Source organism: Lygodium microphyllum, chromosome 8 (genome assembly GCF_053477565.2).
Source record: "Lygodium microphyllum isolate KBCC chromosome 8, Lygodium_microphyllum_v1.1.10, whole genome shotgun sequence".
Classification (NCBI taxonomy): Eukaryota; Viridiplantae; Streptophyta; class Polypodiopsida; order Schizaeales; family Lygodiaceae; genus Lygodium; species Lygodium microphyllum.
Window position 1 is genome coordinate 3,328,595 of NC_141142.1, and position 25,693 is coordinate 3,354,287.

Genomic DNA, 25,693 nt, shown 5'->3' on the forward strand with positions numbered 1-25,693 from the left:
GGCCCTCTCCTAAGAGTGACTATCACCTCTGTACATGGCCTCATCATAAATAAGAGGTTCATCAACATCTGTCACCATAACATAATCCATAGAGGGCTCAAACTGCGCACGCTATCATCTATCTCTAGTAGACCACCTCAAAGCTGGCTATGGGACCTATATATCCTGTGGAGCATCAGGGACCTTGGCCACTGGGACATTAATGGCTACTACTGCAGGCTATGTAACTAGATGCACAATTACCAGAGACTCCTCCTGAAATATCACCCTGCGTACCTCAGCAACACGCTCAAACTGCTTATGCGCTTTCACCTCATGGAAAACAACATCATGGTTGGGATAACCTTTTGAGCTTGCAGATCCCATAGGCGATAGCCCATCTCATGTGCATCTCCATAACCAAGAAAGATGCATTTCCTAGACTTAAAATATATATTATTGGACTTGTCCTTGGGTACATGCCAAAAAGCCTCTCAACCAAAGACGTGCAAATGAGCATATGAGAGAGGTTTTCCAGACCATTTACCTCCTCTACAACCCGATAGTGAAGAGTAGTGCATATGGACTAATTTATCAAGTATACGGTAGTAGTAATTGCCTCATTCCAAAAATGTTGTGGTAAGCCTAACTAGCTAAGCATACAGTGAACTCTTTCCTGAATTTGCACCGAATATTCTAAAAAGGAAAGCACTCGAATGCATCATAATTCATTTTGTAAAAGAGTGTCAAGCTCCCTCCGGTGCAATTTATTGTTTGACTCACATTGAGCTTATATGTAATATGAAAACTTTGTATCATAGTTTTAAGTGGTTAGAAAAGCTACATCTTTCTTGCAAAAAAATGTTATAAATAAATAGGGACGGAATGTGTTTTGCTCTTAGGGGGCATTAATTTATTGGCCTCCTTACCCTAATAGAGAAAAAAGTGATAAAACCAAATATCCCTTACCACATTAAAAATTATTACAATGGTCAACCAATGTTTTGTCTGCTCAATTCCTTGCATGCAAGGGTTTTTAAAATATAGTTCTTAATTCTAACATCAACATAACATGAATGCTCCCTACAATCTATCACCATGGCACAATCAATAAATGAAGTGTATCTTTATGGTGCTCTAAAGACTCTTATAGATCATATCAATACCTACTCGATGTGAGCATTTCCTTGCTACAAGCCTTTTATCATATGAGATCCAATATACATGCTACTCAAACTGTGATCATCCATCCTCTTGGAATACCACCTTGCATATCTCAACAATCTTTATGGGTTCTTTATGCATCTTCTCCTCATTGAAAATTACATCATGGTTGCTCACTATCTTTCTAGCCTTTGGATCCCACAAACGGTTTCCCATCTCCCCTAAATATTGCATGCAAGCACCATACAAAGGGTGGTCATCTTGACTAGTGGTGAGGAGATCTCATCAAAGTCTATCGCCTTCTCTTGCTTGACTTCCTTGGTTACCAATCTTGCTTTGAACTTAGGTAAATGTATCAAATGGAAACATTTTCAACCCATTTGCATGATAATGAATGCTTGCCCTCAAGCAAAGGAACCAACTCCCAAGCAACATTCTTAACCAACTAGGTGATCTAAGAAAATCGCCCATCTTGCCTTAACAAACCAAGCTAGACAATCTAGCACTATGACGAACCAAGCAAAGCAATTTTGTCGAGAGATATATCAACTTATTACTACTTTGTTCTTCCTCTTCACTTTCCTTCCGGAGATTTATGGTGGCCATGTTGAACCTCCTTTACAACCCTTTCTTCTAACACCAATCAAAAGCAAAACCCACCCCACCCTTTTTCAATGTTAGTTTAGAACAAAAGTTGCACTTTCTTAGCCATAGAAAGCCATGATACAAACTCTTCTGTTCCATATAGGCTTAATATGAACCATGTAAACTACTTTAATATTCTAGGCTTAATGTGAGCCATGTAAATTACTTCAATATTTTAGATTGTATAAAACCTTAAAACATTACATCTTGGAGTGTTCACTCTACCAGCCCCTCATTGTCACTCTTTTGTGAACCCTTCAATCTTACCTAGGTCTACTAGATAAAAACATCAACATGCCCCAAATTTGTTTCAGAAGTGACATATGATGTGTATAGTTTTGACAATTAAAACACTTGCGTATTTGCTTGAAAAGTATAGTTTTAACTATGAAAAATTCTCTCCTCTATAAGTCGCTTTTTAAAAACACATGGGGGACCATTAGATGGCATTCTATTGGCCATTTATCCCACGTGCTATACCTTTGAATGGCCACCAAATAGTGTTCTCAAAAAATTGAGGTTTAACACAAAATGATTTGCAAAAATTTCAAAATCTCAAAGAAGATGGTTTTAAACCTTGAACTCTATTTAACAAACTAATTGTAAAAATGGAGAAGACATTTAAATAGATGTGAAAATCCCACCAAAATTCTGAATTGAAGGGTTTTGTATCTTCTATCAAAGGTGTTTGTTTGTGAGCAATGGAATTTCCATCACGTCGAACTTAAGGATGTTCAAGTTTAAGAAACAAGAAAGATAATGAGGATGTTTTGCACAACTTAGACCATTTACAGCCAATATAATTGAGTTGTTGATCAAAATAAATACATGCTTGTTGAAAGCTTCTTTTTTAATCAAATTCAAAAAAAGAAAATCACCGTTTTCCAAAGCTGTCAACTGCTATGTACTGAGGTGAGGTGATCACATAAAGTATTTGCCTAGTTTCTTTTCTTTGCCTATGTGAAGCTACTGATACCCATGTGATCTAACGCCAAAAGGCCATTGAAACACATTAGAAAGGCCAATCTATTAGACTTGGCTAACGGATTTATAAGCTATAGATTGTGAGCAATATGATATATGTTTTTCTTAAAAACATGACAAAGGTAACAAGCCAACAGAAAATTATAGTTTCAAGTAGAACCAAAAATATTACATTTTAGGTACCTCACACAACATATAAAAATCTAGAGCATTGAAGCCTAAATTATTTTCCTTTCAAGTGAAGCAGATTGCTTTATTGTGCATGCACAAATGTGGAAATTGTGAGGAAAACTGTAAAAAATGTTGGCACAACTACAAGACCCCCATTCTTCGCTCAATATAATGTCTGTCACTTCTGATCCCAAAGTTGCTGATTGATCTCCCAGAAAATACATAATCTGTCCAATGACAGATTGGTAGGAGCAGACATTCGTTTCTGATCCCAGAGTTGCTGATCAATCTCCTAGCAAATACACATCTGTTTAATGACCCATTGGTAGGAGCAGACTTTTCACTAATCATGGCAAAAATAACATTCACAGGTTTAATCCAAGCATGAGCCAATAATGAGTACTCCCCCATGGCATCACACGATGTGTCATGGAACATGGCACCTTGAGCAAACTGCCTCTGTTTTTTGCTTCCAACTTGTTTTAGGATGAGTTCATAAAGACCTTAGGGATCAAGGTCTTCCAAGTCCACTGTCCAAACATTGATCTTTAAATGTGTGGTTGAAAGCCTAAGGCAACCTTAGCATAAGATGGCCGCATGAATCTGTCTAAACAAACCTCTCTAACTGTAAGCATGTGTGGATGGATGCCATGCAAAGATGAGATAACAAGGCTCCAGACAGTCCATGATATTAAATACTTGGACCATAACATCAGAAATACAGCCGAACATCATGTGAGCATAGAAATCTAACAGTGATTTAATAGCTACATGTGGAAAGCGCACATAAGATACTCCACTGTCTCCATACACTCAAAACACTCGGAAAATGAGAATTAATTGCTTTGCAACTGAAGGAAGGCATGCAATATATTCTCAAAAGGGAACTTTATACTTGCAGAGAAAGCTAGCTCCAAGTTAAGCATGACATTTTTTGCTGCCATCAGGATACCCAACATAAGTAACCCGTAAGGATTTGTTGCTGTATTTCAGTCATACACGTGCATGTGAATTCCCATCCCTAAAAGCACGCAATCCCGCAAGCCAACTGCATATGATGCACCCTCCTGGTTCAAATCAGGCAGCATGGCATAGATAGTCTATGCTTTGAATAAAGCGAGAGTGTCCCCCATCATATCAGTGACATTCTTGCAGTAAACCAGCCCTTTACTTACCAGATAAAGAATGAGCTTGCCTAGGCTCTTCCACAAAGTTTCCTGTAAGAGGACAGCAAGATCTCTTTCCAATGTACTAACATATAGGCCCCCCAAACACATGCCTACACATATGAGATCAGAAACTCAGTGAAAATGTAGAAATAGTAACAAGAAGAACAAGTGCTATGCAGCAATCGGTCTCTTGCAGAACAATCTTTTTGTATATGTGAACAGTGAGTGCAAGTTTATCAGTTTACTGCTTGTGATACAAGTGCCATCTTAGAAAGATCTAGTGACAGTATAAACTCACAAGTCAGTATGTAACAGGACTCCAGCAAAGTTGCAAGGAAAAGTATGCATGCACACTTGAAGATATAAGGGTACAAAATTGTAGGGATACATAAGCACCTCAAGAAGATAAGCATATACAAAAGTTTTGCACTTGGCTGCTCCAGAAAGCAAAGCTGAAACCTTCCCAAAACGCAGATTTGGAGACATGCCATAGTAGTGCCTCCAGCATTATTTGGAAACCCCTTGCTTATAGGTAGGCTCTTTGATAGCCCTTATTTCATATGCCTCACTCTGATGGTCACTAATTTTTAAAGACGAAAAAATGTTGAAGCAAGCTGACCAAATAATCAGTTTAGGAGTCACACTCTTTGATGTAAATAACACACTAACTGCTCACTGATCCGTGGCCTTCATCTCCTGTCCTGCAGCGGTATTTTGTGACTTGTCCTTTGAGCTAAATAGCATCTCGCTTCCTTGTTGTAATCTTGACATAAACCCATCCAGCATGTCCCGATCTGGATAATCATCTGGGCACAAATTCCTGTAAATCTGGAATTGCTTCTCAGCTGTATCCTTCTCTCCTAACAGACTGTAAATGATACCCTGCCATGCAATTTCACTGATTAGTTGTGATAAGCCCAACACAGAGTAAGAGCACAAAATGGGAAGACAATCACGAAATCATATCAAACGGTGGGGTAATCATATTTAATTTAGTAAGTCATGAAATTTTTATGTTCCATATTTCTCCAAAGAGAACTGACTTAGCCATCAATTGAGAAACATTTTAGGCTCTGTATGACCTGTATTGAGCTATTCTTTGAACAAAAAGGTTGAATGGGTCTTGTTTCTTGTTAAAAGGAGACCACTAAAAGCTACAAGCTTATTGAAGAAAATTTAGAGAGCCTATTGGCTTCATACTGGGACAAATGAACTTCTGCCTTTCAAAAGTCAACAATGGATCCATTCAAACTGAGCCATTTTCGTGCACTGAGTCAATTGGTCAAACATGTGCAAATTTACTAAAATACCTACTAAGTTTCCATCAAAAATCGAGAGTTGCATAGCTGCCAAAATCAAAATGTAAGTTCGTCAATGCTGACCCTCACCACTGTTTGCCTCAAGTGGTTTCTCTATTAACCCCACCTAAACTCGTGTAAGAAATGACTTATCAAGGTGGTTTTGATGGCTCTTCAAGAATCACAACGTATTGAGCCTATTACTAGGACAGACTAACCATGTATTAACTCATAACATACTCCAAGAAACATGGACTTATCCAAAAGTATAAACTAATAACAGTTTGTTTTCCACAATCAATGAATGGTCTGTGACACGATGAATGAAAATAAACAATACCAGATTTAAATAATCTTTTGCATGTTCCACAAAGGGTCTATGCCACAGTGACAGCAAACAAACGAATTAGCCTTACCATCACAACTCAAACTAAATGAAAGCTGAAGACTCTGCAAGGCAGTAGAGGAAAATTCTCTCTCTCTCTCTCTCTCTCTCTCTCTCTCTCTCTCTCTCTCCAGCATGCAGTTTCTATTGCATGAAAGAGTGTAAGTTGTAACACTCCAACCATCATGACAGATTGGCACATCACCAGGTCTTGATTTGCCACATAAGCACTAGTTTGACATCCCATCCAATTCATATTTAGTGTCCTGCTGGTACTCCACTGCCTGCCACATCAGCCAGCACAAGGCAGGCTGCCATGTCATCAATAACATTGGTTGTATCCAAAACTCTGCTCTCCTTCATTGTACCTCAAAGGATGTCCTTCCAGCAATTACCTCCTGCAGGACTTCTCGAGAGGTGCGCAAGAAGCTTCAACTTATATACAAGGCTCGGGTGAGTTGTGACCCTCTATGGATGTTACAAAATATCAGGTTTGAGGCTGCTGATACAATTCAGTCACTTTTCATCAGGGTGACAAAGATCCTAGATCAGCTTCCCCACACGCAATCCACCCCATCTTGGGAGACTATACTCTACAAGCTATCTCCAAAGTTTGATGGTGTGGTTAATGCCTTACAAGCTCAAACATCAACTACACCTACGAGTTTTGATCATATGACCTTGATACCTTTCATCTTTTTCAGCCTTGCCTTTTCAAAATGCAACAATACATAATCGCCCTCTACAAACTGCAAAGCATGCCCATGGCAATCAACTGCCCTCTTTTACTTCTCTTGACACCTCTAAAGTGCATACTTATACCTTCTCATAGGCTACATCCATATTTTCCTCATAGCAATCTCAAAGATCTTATAATTTGTGTGTTAGATAGGAGGCACTTTCTTGCCACCCTCCACGACCTTAGATGGAGCCGCACCAGTGGAACGATGCACTATATTGTTATATGCAAACTCTACCAAAGGCAAGTAGTGCTCCCACTATGTCTTATGCTTAGATACATTATATCTCAAAAGAACTGGAACTATGGAGTTTGCCTCTTTGGACTGGCCATCAGTTTGCAGATGAAAGGACGAAGAAAATTTGAGTTTAGTACCCACATTTTCAAATAGCCCTTTCCAAAACAAACCGATCGTCCTAAGATCTAAATCATTAATGATCGCCTCTAGCATGCCATATGATTAGCCTTTATTTTCTTCCTCATAGGAATAAAATGCGCTTGGTTACTAAACTTACAAATGATAGTCCATATCCCATCATTTCCCATAGGTATTCTAGGAAGATCAAAAATAAAATCCATAGCAATGTTCTGCCAAGGCCTATTAGGTATAGGTAAGGGGTGCAAATAATCCCAGCATCTTTTACCAGTCATACTTCACTTTTGACATATAATAAACTACTCTAAATCGTGTCTCAAAGCAGGCCAATAAAGGAAGGTACTTCACTACCTTAATTGTAGCATCTATACCTCTATGTCTTACATAAGGAGAAGTGTGACTCTCAATCATCACCTTAGGCCTCAACTGCTTTGTGACAATAGTCACCCATGCATCATCAAAAAACTCTCTCTAAGCATAAACTACTCATGCCTCTAGCCATTGCAAAGCTGATCATATATATTTGTAAAATCCAAATCAGCAACAAACTAATTTTGTTGGCCCAAGTAAAATGAAACCCTAAATGGCTTAACCGTGGTCTGTCATAGAAAACCCTAATTGAAACCCTAACCCTAGTGTAACTTAGTGTCGAGGGCACTAGAGGCAATAACTACATTTAATGAGAGTTTAAACTTTAAATACCTAGGAAGCCCGGTTCATGGATCAAAGGCTATCAATGTATAGCCGACTTATTAATCTAGGAACAATAACAAATTCCTAAAAAATAAAAAATAAAAAGAGATATACTATCATGGTTACACAAGTTTATCCAAGTGAATATAGCAATCTATGACGGTACAAAGCATGGTCATGGACGAACCAAAGTCCAATTCAAAGCTTGCTGAAAAGCCTAGAACTTTGATCAAGAAAGAGCCTTCATGAAAAGATCACCAAGTCATCTTCAATGGGTACATAAGAGAACTCTATATCTCCCACTAACATCCACTCACATACATGATAGTAATGAACTTCTGTATGCTTTCTGCAAAAATGAAACACTAGGTTTCGAGCAATAGCCAAAGCACTGTGTCTATCAATGCAAATGAGTATTGGAATCGTCTAGTGCACATGAAGATCTATAAGTAACTTGTGAAGCTAAACACGCTCCATTGTGGCTGTGAATGCTGCTTTATCTTCGGTCTCACAACTAAAAGAAGCATCTATAGTTTGTTTCTTATTGAATTAAGAAACAAGAGATTGCAAAGAAGCAGCAGTTGCAACTACGAGAGAGATGGAAATCTGAACATCCAACCCAATCAAGATTTCAATATCCATGCAAAGAGGGCGAGGAATCACCACTGTATAGAAGGCCAAGATTCTAGGTGTCTTTAAGATATCAAAGGATATTGCCAATGAAGTATTGAAGGGTTTTGTATGAATCTACACAACTAGGAGATAGCAAACTAAAGATTGAGGCTCGTGTGACATAGATAAATCAGGTATCTAACAATCTACTAATATAAAGTAGTATCAAAGGATTTGCTACCAACATCAAAAGTAAATCTGAAACCAGGCTTCAAGGGAGTAGATATGGGCTTGCAATGCTCAAAGTAAAAGCATTGAATAAGCTATCCAATATACTTGGATTGTATCGTGACGATATCCCACCTCAATGGTGGCAAATTGAACACCCAAGTAATACTGAAATAAACCAATATCTATCATGGTAAAGGCTTGGTGTAAATCAATCTTAAATGCTTCAATCTAACCAACATTAATCCCAGTGACAAGCATGTCATGAACATGAAGCATAAGAATAATAAAATCAGATCCCTAACATCGTATTTAAAGAGTAGCCTCTATGGGGCTACTCTGGAAGCCAAGATACAATAGATGGAAATGCATGTGAGCATACCAAGCTCATGGAGCCTACATTGAACCATACAAAGCCTTCCAAAGATGACAAACTTTGTGCCCGGATCCTTTGACTTCAAATCTTAGAGACTATGAAATATATACTTGTTTAGGAAAATATCCATGGAGAAATTTCATCTTCATGGCTAGCCGATGTACCTCCCAATGAAAGTGGGAAGCAAGGATAATAATACTCATGATGGCAGTGATACGAGAGATAGGGGCAACAATCTCCTCGAATCCTCGTTACAAGACATAGCCCTTAGCAACAAGCTGCCTTTGCACCTATCAATAGAACCATCTCACTTTCTTTTAATTTTATAACCCATTTGGTACCTATTGCACGCTTGCCGAGAGACAAGTCACTTCCAAGTGTCATTCTGATGGATGGAATCAATCTCTACTTTCATTGCATCCACCCAACAATCATCTGAAAAAGCATATTTAAGCATAAAAGTTCCTCATTGCATGCTACAGCCACCAATGTCCACGCAAGAAAATTACCTTGTTCTTTGCGAGTGACAGCTCATGTGCAAGTAGCCAAAGGAAGAAATTGCTTGCTTTCTCGAAGAGTATCTAGCAACCAACAAGGGACTCTTTTAGGCTGCTGAATTTCAGCCCTAGTATGCTCCAAATGATCATCAATAGTGGGCTGCTCATGGGACAAGGTATCAAGCTGCTGTAGTGGCTTTAAATTAGATGACGCGGATGCTATAATGTATCTATAGATGGTCGAAACAAAGGCTGAGTAGAAGGATCAGCCATGGAACCAGTTTGGAAGAGCGGTAATAAGTTATCAAAGATGTTAAAGCATTGATAATAGGCAGTCTTTTATAGTCCAACAAAGTATGAGAAGCATTTATCAACAAAGATAGCATCTCATCTGACAATAATCTTACTGGCAGAAGGTTGAAAAAGCCGGTACCCTTTGCTTTCAGCACTATACCCAATTAGTATGCAGTAAAGTCTTATCATCCAACTAGTGTCTTTTCTGAGAAGGCACATGAGCATATGCCAATAACCAAAAAGTCCTCATATGAGAGAGAGAAGCCTTGGAGCCAATCCATGCCTCATAAGGAGTGATGGTATTGAACCAAAAAGAATTTGGTAAATTCTTACTCTTCAACATGCATCTGGCCATCTCCATAAGCAATCTATTCTTTTGTTCCGCTACCCCATTTTGTTGTGGGGAGCAACGAGGAGTGCACTAATGATTAAAACCTCATGATGCAAGATACTCCAAAAACTGTTTACAAATATATTAACCCCCTTTAAGTATGAAAGGTTTGAATGCAAAAGGCGCTTTAATTCTCCACCATGGCAATAAAAGTATTGAAACAAGAGAAGACTTTGAACTTAAGACTTCTACCCATATACCCAAGTGAATCGGGAATTGTCATCAATAAAGGTGACAAAATAGAGGAATCCACTAAGAGATTTAGTACACATAGGATCACAGATGCAAAATAGATAAAGAATCAACATGAGAATCCTTGGGAAAGAAAAAATAGGGCATCTTATCAACTAAACAGCCTTCACAAATGTGATTTGATGATAGATGGATTTTTTGAAAATCTCTAACCATATCCTTTGACTAGAGTTTCACGAATACACGATAGTTAATGTGGCCAAGCCTCTAATGTCATAAATGTGTATCTTGGAGAGATTCCTTTGTTGATTGGGCACTATCAATAGGAGTTTTAGCAAGTTGTTGATTATGTATCAAGACAATAGTGGCCTTAAGACAATGGGAGAAGCTTCTTGATCATCATATATGGCACATCGAGGGATATCAAAAATTACTCGAAACCCTAAAGTTGCAATGGCTGAAATGGAAATAAGATTCTTCTTGATGTCGAGCAGATAGAGAGCATCCTACAATGTTAAAGAAGTGTCTAAAATAGAGACAACTTGCACATGACCAATTACTTTAACTAGGTTAAAGGCATTGTTGGCACACATGACAATACCTGCCTAAGGTACAAGAGAGAGAGATGAAAATAATGCTTGGTAAGAGCTGATGTACTTAGAAGCACCACTGTCAAAATACCAAGTAAAAGCCACATCAATGATAGAAAAACAAGTATCACAAATAGGAGTATTATACTCGCATGGAATGAAAAAAGTATAACCATCAAACTCGAGTATAGCTCATGGTCTCATATATGATAGCAAGATCGGACTCCTCCTCCTCCTATGCAATGTGCTTTTAACATTTAGTAATGTCGTGTCCATCTTTCGGCAATAATGGCACCTCTTGGGTTTATTGAATGTACCTTTTGAAGGACTGAAAGAGGATGGGCCAGCATGGGACAAGGCCTTCAATGTAAAGGTGTGGAAGTAAAAGGATGACCAGCATGAAGGTTTGCTGATTTTTGACCAATAAGCTTGTTTTTGGCTTTAGGTTTGCCCCTTCCACAAGGATAGGTGGAAAAGGCCTATTTGATCACCAAAGTAACATTGCGGTTGAGATGGTTTTCTTCTTCCTGCAACAAAAAAGACACAAGCTCATCAAAGGTATAGGTAACTTGGTTGCCTATAGTTTCCAACCGCATAGTAGTAGCAAAATCTTGATAGGATTCAAGTAGACCATTCAAAGTAATAGAAACAAGTTGATTATCTAGTATGACTTCTTCAATATTTAACAATTGTTTGCAAAGATCTTTGATGCCAATGAGATAAGCATCCATGCTATCTCCTCCTTCCATGAGAGCATCTTCTAGTTGCTTATGCAAGTAAGCAACTCACACTACATTACACACTTGATACAATGAGGCAACTTGATCACATGCATCCTTGATTGTCTTGCATGATCGGATAAGTTGAATTTGGCCTCAATTTTGATTGGATAATTTGAATTTGGCCTAAGGTTAAATTTGGCCTCAACTTCAATGAAGAATGCCAACTTTTAAAAAAGCCCCAAATTTGTCAGTGAAATTCGGCCAATTTAATGAAAAACCCCAAATTTGAATGCAAAATTGGAGTGAAATTGGAGGCATGAAACAAAATTCCATAAACTTGATGAAGTTGAGCATCAAATTCTTAAGAACTTGATGAAAGTGTCAAAAAATATATAAAATTGGACTTGAATTGAGTAAAAATAAGTGAAAATCCCAAATTTGACATACATCAAAATTTGGGCCGAATTCAACTTCAAACCAAATTGGCATGATTGAATAAGTTGAATTTGGTTCCAATTTCGATGGAGAATACCAAATCTTAGAAAAGCCCCAATTTTGTCAGTGAAATTCGGCCAATTTGACGGAAAGTCCCAAACTTGAAAGTGAAATTGGAGTGAAATTGGTGGTACGCAATAAAATTTTCTAAACTCGATGAAGTTGAGCATTAAATTCTTCAATCTAGTGATAAAATTCAAGAATTTGATGAAAGTGCCAAATTTTTTTGAAAATTGGACATGAATTGAGTGAACATTGGGAAAAACCCCGAATTTGCTAAACACAAGGCTGGATTTCTCAAATTTGATAAAGAATTTATTTGTTTTGATAAAAAGCCCCAAAATTTTTGAAGATTGGGCTTGAATTGGGAGATTTTGAGAAAATCCCCAATTTTTTTGCACAATTTAAGCTTGGAAAGGACAATGAGTGTGAACAAGGGCTTTACTGCTGAAAGTTGTAAATGACTAGTTCGAGTTGAGCAGATGGGTGGGATAGTATTGAAGCATGGCATGACGAATTGTAGGGCAACTGCAACTGGTGGTAGCCGCGTAGGATTTGAGGTTGCAAATAAGGATGCAAAGGAGAGTTGTGGCAAGTCAAAGTCGTTATGATGGCACTCACCAAATATGTTGTAGACATGCCCTTTTTTTTCCATAAACATTAACCTTTTTATACTCTTTTGATTCAATGTGCTGATGTGGCTAGTTTGAGAAGAAGCATGTCAAAGGTAATGGTTAGCAAAAGCGTGATCGATGATTGGTGCACCAGATGTATCTGCTATCGATGTGGTGGGTGTTGTTGAGCTAAAAATACATTAACTTTACTTAAACAGCCCCAAAACATGCTAAATTAATGAAGAAACCTTGTTTATTTAAAAGAAACGCGATCCTAGAGAGTTTCTGTGTCCCACATACACAAACCCTTTTGGGAGGGCCCAAACTTTCTATAAATAAGTATGCTGCCCTCCATTCAGCCCTCAATCTCGTTTTTGCAGATTTCAAGTGTTTCAATTTGCTACCCACACCCCGTTCACGGAGGACATCTCAATCGAAGTTATCCATTGCTGTCTACATCAATTGGCGCCTGATTTCCAGGCCCCTTCTCGCAATTTGGAGTTGATCCCACATAGGCGACTGCTATTCCTGCACAGACTTGCTGTCGTACTACCTGCCACGCCATCTGCAACTGTGTTTGGCAATTTCTCTCTCCTCCAACTATCGCCCAGCTTCTGCAAGCTGTCGCCAGCTTGCATTTGACAATTTTCTCTCTCCTGCAAACTGTCCTGCCTGCGCTTTTAGTCTCTCTCTCTCTCTCCTGCAACCTGCATTTTTAGTCTTTCTCTCTCCTGTAGCCTACGTTTTTAGTCTTTCTCTCTTTTCATTGCCGTCTACATCAAATCCAACTTCTCACTGCTACGTTTGTTGGTGTTCGACATCTAGAGGCTGCCTTGCTGCAATTTGGGATTTGTTCAGAGTACGACACTCTCTCCAGCTCATTACCCCTGACCTAATCCTTGAGATACAAGAGTTCGAGGTTCGGTATTCATTCACTACATAGTGTGTTTACTGCATGAGCATTGTATATTCAGTAGTTATATCACTTCTGTTATTTTCCGTGTTCATTGTCTCTGAGTTACCCTAACCCTAACTGTGTTCTTTTATCAGTCTATGCTTTGTAGTATTGATAACCGAGAAATATGTGCAAAAATAGGCACCAAAATGTGCTCACATGGAAACAACTTTTTGTAAAATGACTCGTTGCAAATGTACCTCGTCAAGAAATTCAAATATGAAACAATGTAAAATGTGTAGTCCAAAAGGCTCACATTAAAAAAATGTAGAAAGGAAAAGAATGGTCAACACCTTTTGTCCCATTTCAAAAATTGAAGGGTCTTTAGACCTTAGCCAAAATGTATGCAACTCAAATTTTATAATGTCAAGAAAAGAAAAGCAAGAGGCTTGTCGGGTGATTGGAGGAGCTGAAAGGTTGAGGTGGTTACACCCTCTCTCTTTCTTTATCTTCTCATCTCACGCTTCATTTCTCCCTCTCCCATTTCGGCATAACACTTGCCTTCTTATTCTTGCTTTCCTCTCTTATGCTTCACGCTTATTTTTATGGAGAGGATAGAAGAATTTCTCGCAATTTCTTATGTGCCATTTCTTTGTGTTTTGGAGCAATGGTTTCTTGGTGAAGAAGAAAGGTTTCTTGCAAGTTTTCGTGGTCAGCAAGTGTGCTTATAGCCTCTACCTAGCCGGTTCGTGGTTTGATTTGTGCCGTGGCAGGATGCTCTTCACGTACGGTTTCTATTTATGTTTCTGTGTTAGAGTATTTCTTCAAAGGTGTGACTTGGGCAACCCTAGTGACATGAAATGGTCAGAATGCCCCCAGGATGCCAAATCGCCATTTCTAGTAGGCATGTGCTCAGAATCGTATCCCTATTGGGTGGGACATTCCTTGTCCTGTTCCTAACAAGGAACGTTCCATGTTGCGTTCCCTATCAGAACACCACGTGGCACGAACTTACCTAATCGAGTCGACTCCCACCCGGTGTGCACTCGCTCGTGCTTTCTACTGCTTGTTTCATCTCTCCGTGACTGTCACCTATCTCCTGCTCAAACTGCACGCCACGCCTCTACCCACCATGTTGTCCACCAGCCGCCACTCCATGCTACACGCTGCCTACTTGTATTACACAGGCAACAACCAACTGCTTCAGCCTTCTCTTCAATCTTCTCTCTTTCTTTTTCTCCCATTCTCTCTTCCTACTTCATTTTTCTCCCACTTCCTTTTTCTCTTCTCTCTTCCTTCTTCTCCGACTTCCCTCTTCTCCATCCTTCTCCCTTCTTTCTTCTAAGTTCTCTCTTCTCTCTCGTGCGCAGTGGCCAGCCAGTTTTATTTCAATATTCAACCCTGAAATCGCTTCATCTTCCCATCCCACTTGTTGTGCTGGTGGTTGAGGAAGAAGGTACAATGATTGGTCATGGTGGAAAGAGGTAAATGCGGACTCCCTATTGAGTGGTGGAGAATCTCAACCACAGACGTACAAGCTTTGCCCATACAAGCGAACTAGTGGAGCAAACAAGGTAAACCGTTGCACGGAGCATTTTTATTTTGAATTTTCATTGATTTTAACTTCTCAAAGTTTCTTGAAATTTAGAATATGCCAATACGGAATACCAATCGCCACTTATTTCCTCTTGTGTATAATAGTTTCGAGCTCATCTCTTACATGAGCCAAATTCAGAGATGCAACTCTGTCCTAATGTGACCTTGGAGAAGCAAAGGGAGCTTCGTGACCGTATAGCACATCAAGAAGCTTATCTTGCATCTAGACCATGACGTCTTGCAGTTAACCCTGCAACTTTTATGACACCACCCCCATCAAATGTGTCTATAGCAAGATCAGTATCAAGAAGTGCTATCTCCACACCTATTGCAAGCTTTGTATCAACCATGGCATCAACAGCATCACATGTTGCACGTAGATAGAGCACACTTGATGCTAGTTGGAATCCAAAGAAGAAGGAAGAGGTGGATGCATCAGTGGCTCATTTTTTTTTATCATGACCACATTTAGTTTTGTGCAACTAAAATTAGAGTATTTTAAATTGATGTGCAAGAAGATTAGTGAGTATGGAACTTCGTATGTGCCTCTATCATCAGAGACCTTACACACCACTTTGCTCAACAAGAAGAAGTGCCTTGTTGAGCAAGGAGTAATGACTAAAAAGAGCCTATGGGCAAAAAATGGAGTTTCGTTGATTACTAATGATTGGAGTGAAACACGAAGGCAATCCATTCATAGCATGGTCGCTTATTCATGTGGGAGATATATTTCGTATCTTCTCACAATGTATCGAGGACAGGAGATTCGACAAATGTACTTATAGCAAAGTGGGTTACAGGTATTGAGCTTATTGGCCCAAAGTATGTGATGGGATTTGTTGCAAATGGAGAGCTTGCAAATAGGGCAACACGTGCTATCATCTAGGGATATTATCCGTATGTCACAATTTCATATTGTATGACTCATTGCTTGAATAACCTATTGAAGGATATCGGTAACTTGTCATGGATTGTGCCTATTATAGAGCAAGGAGCTCAAATGGTTAGCTTTGTTTTGAATCACAAGTTTCTTCGCCATCGATTCTCTCTAAGGTCAAAGAAGATGCTTTTAAAATACTCTAACACTAGATTTGTCTTTAACTTCTTGATGCTAGGTAGATTGAGAGAATGCAATAGTGCTTTGAGGCAATTATTTCTTAGTGATGAGTTTACCTCATCAGTATTGGCAAATACTCCACGTATCTTATGCTTGGAGAAAGTAAATAACTCAGCTTTTTGGGATGATGTAAAGCAAATAGATGCTATAGTATCACCTATTGTGCATTTATTGAGAACTATGGATACTATACAGCCTTGCATTGGCAAGGTATACGAGGCTATGGATAGGTTGAATGAAAAGTTACAAGACTTGACATTAGATGATGAGGCATATGAGGAGATACACCATTTAGTTGTGACAAGATGGAACTGCTATAGCTTACCCATGCATGCGGCTGCATTTGTTGTGAATCCTAAGTTCCAAGGCAAGGGTCAAGAGAATGACACTAAGGTTATGGATACATGGAGACTCATATTGTCTCGTCTAGTGCATGATCATGATACTAGACGAAAGATGAGAAACCAACTTTCAAGTTATAGGATCTTTCGAGGTTCTTTTGGTTGTGGCAATATACAGAAGAATCACTATAAGATTAGGACAGCTTTGTGGTGGGAGGACTATGGTTCAAACGGTCCTAAGTTACAACAACTAGCCATCCATATTTTAAGTTAGTCAGTTAGCTCCTCTTATTTGGAGCAATTGTGAAGTACATACGTTCACATTGCTTCAAAGAAAAGGAACCATCTTGGTGTGGACAGGACAAATAATCTAATATTTGTTAGTGCTAATTTAACGATGTTATGTAATAGTATGAGAGCAAAGCCCAATCCATTTACAAAGTGGAAGATGTAGCAAGAAGAGGAGACACATACTGATGTTGAGGGAGATGCAGTAGTTCATGGTACACATGGTCATGAGACTCACACTCCAGGAGCAACTGGAGAAGCCTTAGATCATGATGACCTTTGATTTAGTTTGCTTATCATGACACATGTATATGATCTTGATGACACTTGGGCCATTGTACCATGCCAGTATTATATTTATACTTACAGTTTTGTGATTGACCTTTGGCCTATTTTTGCATGCTGCATTTTGCTTCGGTCTACATATTAGACTTCATATTTGTAGTCTTTTTAAGTTTTTGGGGATATTCTAAGTTCTTTCCACTTAGTTCATTGTTCATTGTTTTATGGCATATGTTTTAGGTATTGTATAATTAATTAGCTTAACTCTTAAGCCTTTATAGTGACTAGTTTTAGAATGATGCATGATATCTATAAAGTTAAAATGATTTGTCCTTGTGGATTATATACCTTGGCTTTAACACTCCACATGAATTATGAGTGAAATTTTTTTTTAATGAATTTTACTTTTTTTAATGCCATTCTTGTTCCCTAGGTTTGACATTCCGATCGACATCCCCATTCCCGTTCCCCGTTCTCATTTTCTGTTTCATGTTTCTATGAGAGTAGCAAGTAAATGCAATCAATAGCAACACCTTAATATGTCGAAGAACAAGACTTCATGTAGGCAGCCTTGGTTCTCGATATGATATTGGAAGTCAGCAATCAAGACAAGGACATGGCTGATTATTAGCAGACTAGCAAGTAATTATCAAAACTCAATGATTGTTGGCCAATTGACAACAACAAAGATGGTGGAACAATGTTGGCACAAGAGTTGTGAAAACACAAGCTGAGCAGGTGCTATGATGATGTAGCAGATGGAGACCCCAGGGCAATGGCTGAAATTAGGTTGCCTAGGGTTGGATAGCGATGGGCTGTAGTCAATGATGGCTCGACGGCAGATGGTAGTTGGCTAATGGCTGAAATATGCACAGTGGAGTGAGAAACTTGCACAAAAGGATAAGGCTGAATGGTGGGCAACTTGTCTATTTATAGATATTGAAGGGTGTCCCCAAAAATTAGGGTTTTGGGGGACCACTAAAACTCTCTCGAACTAGGCACTAAATTTATGTTTTTATTAATTAAGTGTATTTTGAGGCTATTTAAAAATGCTAATCAGCTGTAAAGCATATATTAGCTCAACATCCTTTTGGTATGTAGCAACCAATGCATGGAATCCAAAATCCAATGTATCCAAGTATGGTTAGTTGGTATATGTAATTCCATGTATGGAAGCATTGGCATGATTTTTAGGGCACAAAGTGCCGTGTATGGTAATGCATCAGTACCCCTTGGTGCTTATGGGACTCAAGGGTTGAATGTTGATCACCACAGTGTCTGGCATGTCATAGCTCATAGAAATGACTAGTATAGCTGATGCTTTGTTGTATGGAAAAGATTCAAGTTTCCAAGACATTGATGAGAAGCAGATTGAGAAGTTTTCAAAGATTTAGAAAAGAGGTAGATTAAAAAATCAGGTTGAATAGAAGTAAAAACTGTAGGAAAGGTTTGGAAAACGGTTGCACAATGTAGGGAATTAAGGGTTGCAAATAAATGTTTTGTTTGTAAACAGGAGGGTCACATGGCAAAGGACTATCCCAATAGGTAGTAAGTTGCAAAATTTAAAAATCAGGGAGATCCCAAGGGAAAGAAGCCCAAAATATCTGTAGGTTTGGTGCGTGATGTAGCCAGATGTCGTGAGACTACAGGTTTAGTGAAGGAAAAGCAAGGAAAAGCAAGGAAAAGACATCCATACAATTATTTTGAATATGTGCTTATGGGATACTCGAATAGGATCCTTATAGGATTTTTAGGGAGCAGAACGAATGTGATCTGAAAGCCACATCATTATTCAACGAGATGGAAGATAGTGATCATTAAGTGAAGCCTATCAAAAGTAAGGAGGACGATAGAGAAAACGTCTTCAATAGGAACTACAATGTTGTAGATATTTATATGACTCATGTCATCCACGACTTTATGCGGACTTATGAACACATAAAGCATGAGGAAGCAGTGTCTAGGGTTCTGCAATCTATTGCTATAGAGACGAAGTGGTTTGATGGCATGAACACCTCTAGGTTTTTTCAGGTTTCAAGAGAAGCTTGAGTTCACAAGTATGGCATCTCCACTAGGAGACTGCTGCACTACCTATGATTTGGCTGTCCAACAAGCTGTCTACATCAGCTTGCATTTTCAATATTTGGTGCCAAGTGACAAGCTACTGCCATCTCTCCCACTAGGAGACTGCTGCAGTACCTTTGTTTTTGCTTGTCCAGCAAGCTTTCTACATCAGCAAACACCTCATCTATTGTCACTTGACAATTCTTTGCCTCGGGTGATCAATTTTCAACCTTCCTCCAGTGGTACATTGCTACATTTATTAGATTTCAGACTCCAACTGATGTGTTTTGGTGACCAACTTGCTGCCCTTCATTATTCATCACTCTCTCATTTCCAACTAGTGGTTACTGCACTTGGGATCCTTCTCCGGTGGACATCACTCTCGGACATTGCATAGCTCTGCCCTTGGACATTTTGTACACTCTTACATTCATTTACGACATTCGTTCACTTCACAGTTTCTTCTCTCTATGTTTGAGTTTTGAGTTTTTGCATTTTACATTTTACATTTAGGGTTTGAGATTTACTTGTCTTTCTCTGAGTCTTGTGTTTTAGCCGTGATCATACATGCTATGTTTCCTCAATGCAAAACCCTAGCATATCTTTGCATGGTATCAAATCCAATGCTCTTCTAAAGAGTATCCTGTGGTGATTCTGGAGGCTAGTCTTTGTGCAAGATTCACATGCGACTTAATTCTAACTCATAATGTCTCAAGCATCTTCTTCTAAGGATCCTATGATGCCTTATCAAGCTTCTCCATCCTTGGAGGCTCTGAGAAGGCATTATGGTCTCGAGGAAGAGGTAGACACGCCTTCACCTTTACCATCTTCTTCTCGTTTTGGTCACCTTACAAAAGAGTTTAAGCGGTACTTGCACATCATGTACAATTCAGTTTACACTCCTCCAACGAGTGCTACTACTCCGGACCAATTGATGAGACTTGCCACCTCTCTAATCTTGGAGAGACCATGACATTTGACGTATCTGGTGATCCATCTCCTTCATCATAGCCAAGCCTTATGTCAAGTTCGTATAACCCTTTTGAGTCACACAAGCCAAAACCCTCTCTTGTTTCTTCTTTTGTTGTGCAGGATCTAAATGATTTTCAATATGTTAACTTTAATAGAGAAGGCTCCCAAAGCAGATTTCCTTCATCAAGTATATTTCTACCATCTGTTTCATTTGAGCAAGTAAACCACACTTCTCAACTTCCTCCCCTCCCACCACTATCTTCTCCACATTCTAATCTACTCACAGCTTCATTCCAAAATATTGGATTATATTCCACATCTGTTCAAAACACACTAGGGGTTGGATCTTCCATCTCCACTCCTAGCACTTTTTCTTTCACCATTCCACCATCTACCTACCCTCCATTCACTCCACCTCTTGGTGCATCATTAGTGGGAATGCCACCCTTTAACATTGTACCTTCCACATATCCCCACTTCACTAAATCCTTTCATTTTGGAACAACTGTGATGGAAACCCCCTTTACTATCCCCAAACACTCACAATCCCCTCAAACAATCTTTCAGACGCAGGGATATCCATCCTCTAGTTATGGACTACCGTCACATATCCCTTGGGTCACTCCTACATAGGGATTTCCATCCTCTACTCCCCATGTCCCTATCTCTCCACCTTGGACTCTAGAGGCCGTTACCATGCCTGTACCCAGTCTGCCCTTGTCCATATTTGGATCCGCTACAACGTATCAATCTCGATTTTGAGCTTCATGAATTTTCCATTAAGAAAGGGAATGAATTGAAAGTCAAGTTGACCAACTATCGGCGGCTACTCACTAAATTTACCACTACTAGCTCCTCCAAGTCAAACAATGATCATGTTACATTCTTCTTGAATAAGTTGCCCAACAAATACTTCCATTTTATCCAACACATTATCTCACTTCCTAGATTGCCAACCTGCCAATTCTTGCATTACGCAAGATTGCATGATCAAGTCCACAAGAAGTCCTCCACACAAATCCATTCAAAGGGGCGAGGGTTGGCTGCCTCTTCTTTGGGAGGAAAAACCAACAATGGCAAGAACTCGCAAGATACGATGGCAAGCCAAAATAAGGGTGATACTACTTCCTCCAATGGAACCAAAGAAACACCACCCCTTTGGTAGAAAATACCTATGAAAATAGGTTTTGCACACATTGCCAGAGGTTAGGCTGTGTGAACAAGGAGTGTCATACCAAGGCCCAATGTCTTCCTCCTAGAAAACCACCATAGACTACTACGACTAGGCTAGCTAGTCCAATGGGGATACACCTCATGTTGCTGCACCATCTACTCCCTCTGCCCTAGCGGCTACTAGATATGTGGCATGTGGACAATCTCAGCAACCTATCTCCTTTACTACTGAAGGATTAACTGATTGGTCTACTAGTGACTCACCTATTGCACTTTAGGCATCCATTCCTAGGGCATCCACTATATCTTCTAGGACCCTTTCCAGCCTTGTCGTACGCGATAGTGGCCATCCTTGCTCTTCGAATGGGGCAGCTACATCATTTTCATCCACATGGTTCTTGGCACCACGCAAAGACTGACATCCTCAAACTCCTCTTCCTTCTTCGGCATCGACATCCCAATTGAGAGGGGGTTCCTACCCTTTTTGGTATTCTACACATTTTGGCACTCGTCTTTGACATCATCCTTTCCCCCTGTTGTAGCTTTTCCTATCCATTGCATGATTTCATCATCTTTATACTAGGGTGCTTAGACAAGTGAATAATTTTCCCACAAAGGACATTGTCCAAGTGCCACCTGCTGCATGAGCCTTTTTCAACATGTAGCATACTATGCATCCCATTATGCAAAGCACCACTGAACAGGATCCTAAGCTATTTTCACTAGCAAATTACACCACCGTCCTTCGCATGATACTTCATCACCTTTCTCTCACATCATAGACATCCTCGAGTGGTTGGGTATACTTGTACTGTTTTGTGATGCATTGGATGTACAACCCCTGCTCTCATCTTCTGGGTCACTGTTTCTTAATCAACCACCACCCCTAAAATTAACTTTCCACCAAAAAAAAAAAGTTCAATGTGGTTCCATCTACCTTTGTAGGGCTTGGTAGGCCATAGGCAACCAATGAGCACCCTTCGTCCAATGCCTTGTCCTCTCTGGGGTGACTACATGGACACCCTTGGTAAGATAACCATCGCCTTTATAGTCTTGGTAGGCCACTCGACAGTTGACGTGCACCCTTTGTCCGATGCCCTCATTGCTTTAGGGTAAAACACCTTGGAGTAAACATTGCCGGCCTTTCCTTTTAGGCTCAATTTTGGGCCTAAGAAGGGGTATTGAGCTCAAATACGCTTTACAACTTATTAGCATGTTTAAATAGCCCCAAAACACGCTTAATTAATGAAAAATGAAAATTTGTTGTGCAATTCCCATTCAACCTTGTCCTTTTGTACAAGTTTCTCACTCTATCGTGCAGATTTCAAGCATCAACCATCTACCATTTGCTGTCCAGCCATCACTAACAACAACCCATCACTAACCAACCTAGACGGCTTGTTTTCAGTCATGGCCCTACTATTTAGAGGTCTCCATCTACTGCGTCATAATAACACCTGATCAGCCTATATTTTCATCATCTGGTGCAAAGGGACAAGCTATTACCATCTCTCCCATCGCGCAATTGCTGCATTGCCTACATTTTTGCTGTCTAGCAGGCTGTCTACATCAACAAGCACCTCTCTTATTGTCGCCTAACAATTCTCTACCTTGGGTGATCAATTTTCAGCCTTTCTCTAGTGGTACACTACTATGTTTACAAGATTTCAACCTCCAACTACTATATTTTGGTGATGAGCCTACTGCCCTTCATTATTCAACACTCTCTCATCTCTGACTAGTGGTTACCACACTTGGGATCCATCTCCAGTAAACATCACTCTCCGACATTGCATTGCTCTACCCGTGGGCATTCTATACACTCTTGCATTCATTTACAGCATTCATTCACTTCAGAGTTTCTTTTCTCTGTGTTTGAGTTTTGAGTTTTTGTGTTTTGTGTTTTATGTTTAGGGTGGTTTGAGTTTTACTTGTCTCTATCCGAGTCTTTGTGTTTCATTCTTGGTCGTACATGCTTTGTTTCCTTAGTGCAAACCCTAGCATATCTTCACAAAGGACTTGGGCAATACATTCCCGTTTACAGTCCTTGACCCACCATAGCATGAAATATAGTATCACCACCAAAGTATCCTAGCGGCCCTACAATCGCATGCATGCCTTGCTGTCCAAAACCCATTGGATTGGCACTACCAACAAAGATATTAGCCACTATCCTCATTGATTCTTGAACTCGTCCACAAATTCTTCACCCTCTTGTTGATCGTCAACATCATTTTGCGTGGAAAGCCTTGCATCTTGGTCTACACCAATATTTTATGCTTGCTATCCATATTGCATCCCTTGTCCAAGATCAAGCATTGCATTTTTTCTTTCCCCTTTTCAATGTTCAAACTGAGAGGCATCATCATTGCTTGATCCCATCCCACTGTAAGACATCCTTGCTGTGATTACTCGGTTGAAAGCACCAGAGCAAAAGTTATGCCTTCCAATCAAGTACCTTAGGCCCACCAATTCAAAGAGTTTGATGGTATCCCAACAATGGAACCATGAAGCCAGCCTTCTTTTGGGAAAGTGTGGTAATGGCCTAAGCTAACACTACTTACAATTACAACAAGCAAATAAATTCACATAAACTAAAATGCAAATATTACTACTTAATCTTGGACAATGGACAACAAATTGGCCCCAAAACTAGCGCCAGTTGCGGCATTTCCTTATCTTGCATTGCAATTTCAATGGAATACATTGAGACTCCCTAAATCTCTTTCACTCTCCAAATGCTTCACAAAGGACGAACTAGCCTTCAAACCAATTTGCCCCTTGGTTTGTTCATGGAAATGGCCTTCACCGTGCTCCTTGGGTGAGAAATTCAACCCCAAATTCACTACTGACTGTCTAGCCTCTTGAATCTCTTGAAATTCTTCAATTTCAACTGCAAAAATTCAAGTCCTAGGCCTGCAAATCTGAGCACACTTTCCAAGGTGGCTTTCAAAACCCTGATTTTTGCTATGAATTAGGGTTTACAACAAAGAATCTTCAAAATCTCCACCTCCAATGGCTGGAACTACTAGAATTTGCTGAGCCAAGATGAGAAATGGCTAGAGAATGAGAGACAATGCTGTACAAAGAGAAATTTTGGAGTTTCATCACAAGGAGAGGCTGAAATCTGTTGTAGCCCTATCCAAACAGGCCTTGGAGCTATCGCCCAGCTAGAGAGCTCAAGAAATGTAGCCACCCCCTGTTGAATGCTATCGCCTACTTTCGGAGGCATTGGGCTGCAGTTGTCGGATCCTAGGGCTGCTTTTGGTGGCTGTGGATGACCCTATTCAGCTGCCACCTCCTCCAACAACCTCTCCCTCAACTAGTGACACTCAAAATAGTGTCTCCCTCTCTCTCAGAGTCTCCAACCTATCCTTTGCTTACTTGTATGGGCAAGTTTTGCCAAGTGGTGGCCTTTCTAATCCATTGTCCAAAAATATCCAGCATATTGAATTAGTTTTCAGAATTAATATTGTGAAAATTAATTTAATAATTATTTTTGCCCAATAAAATAAATATGACAAACCAATAATTAAATTGACTAAGTCAGTTTATCATACAAGTATTCTTGAGCCCTCATTAGCCCCTAGACTAGCATCAAATAATAATTTAATGCCCAATCCCTAGAGTCACCGCTGACACTTAGGGCTAATTAAGTGATCTAGGCCAATTTCTAACACTAGATACCACCTAGTACCTATCAAGTATAACTTATAACTTTTGTTTTTGACAGCAACTAATATCTTGGAAATCTTTGCCCAATATTGGGAAATAACTTACTTACACCTCACATTTATACATTTGATTATTAACTTGATCACATGACAAACAAATATGAGCAAAGCTTCAAAATTTCACATCCCCATAATAGCAAGCCTAACTTAACTTAAAGGCAAGTCAGTATTGAGAGGTACATGGTGCCTGGATGGCGTTTCTGACACCAAAGCACAAAGATGTAAGGTGGTACATACATTGTAGTGAAGGGTTAGGGACGAAGATCAAGACAGTCGGTCATTACGCGCAGCGAGAGATAGAGAGAGTGGGTGAGAGCAAAGCAAAGAGTGTGCACGATTTTAGATACAATGACGAGTGTGTACCTCTAGGTTTTTAGATAGATATATATGTGTAAGTACAAGTGCTAAGGATACGTTCACACCTGAGCACATTATAAAGGCATGAGGCCTTTATTCTCAACAACCTCCCACCTAAAGGCAATGTGCCTTAAGAGGAGAAAGGAATCAGCTAAGTCTAGGTATGTACAAAGCTGAAATACGTATATCTATCCAACTCCCATCATCTGTCGGCAATGAGCAAACCGCTGTGCTGGAAGACCCTTCGGGAGGTCTGTAGA

At 39.6% G+C, this 25,693-nt stretch overlaps 2 protein-coding genes across 2 annotated transcripts in view; both read right to left on the bottom strand.

The window, feature by feature from the left end:
* Positions 1 to 2,907: 2,907 nt before the first annotated feature.
* On the bottom strand, positions 2,908 to 4,603 carry LOC148031906 (uncharacterized). The gene is made up of 3 exons (XM_087682487.1): positions 4,411 to 4,603; positions 4,119 to 4,222; positions 2,908 to 4,010 (listed from the first exon to the last, which is right to left on the bottom strand). Exons 1-3 carry the CDS (start codon positions 4,601 to 4,603, stop codon positions 3,933 to 3,935), a joined length of 375 nt encoding a protein of 124 aa, XP_087538613.1. The 3' UTR covers positions 2,908 to 3,932.
* LOC148031907 (uncharacterized) overlaps positions 4,478 to 25,693 on the bottom strand; it is a 31,674-nt gene continuing 10,458 nt past the window's right edge. Inside the window, exon 4 of the mRNA XM_087682486.1 lies at positions 4,478 to 4,994. Coding sequence (XP_087538612.1) covers positions 4,785 to 4,994 — 210 coding nt within the window. The 3' untranslated portion in view covers positions 4,478 to 4,784. The remainder of the gene's footprint in view (positions 4,995 to 25,693) is intronic.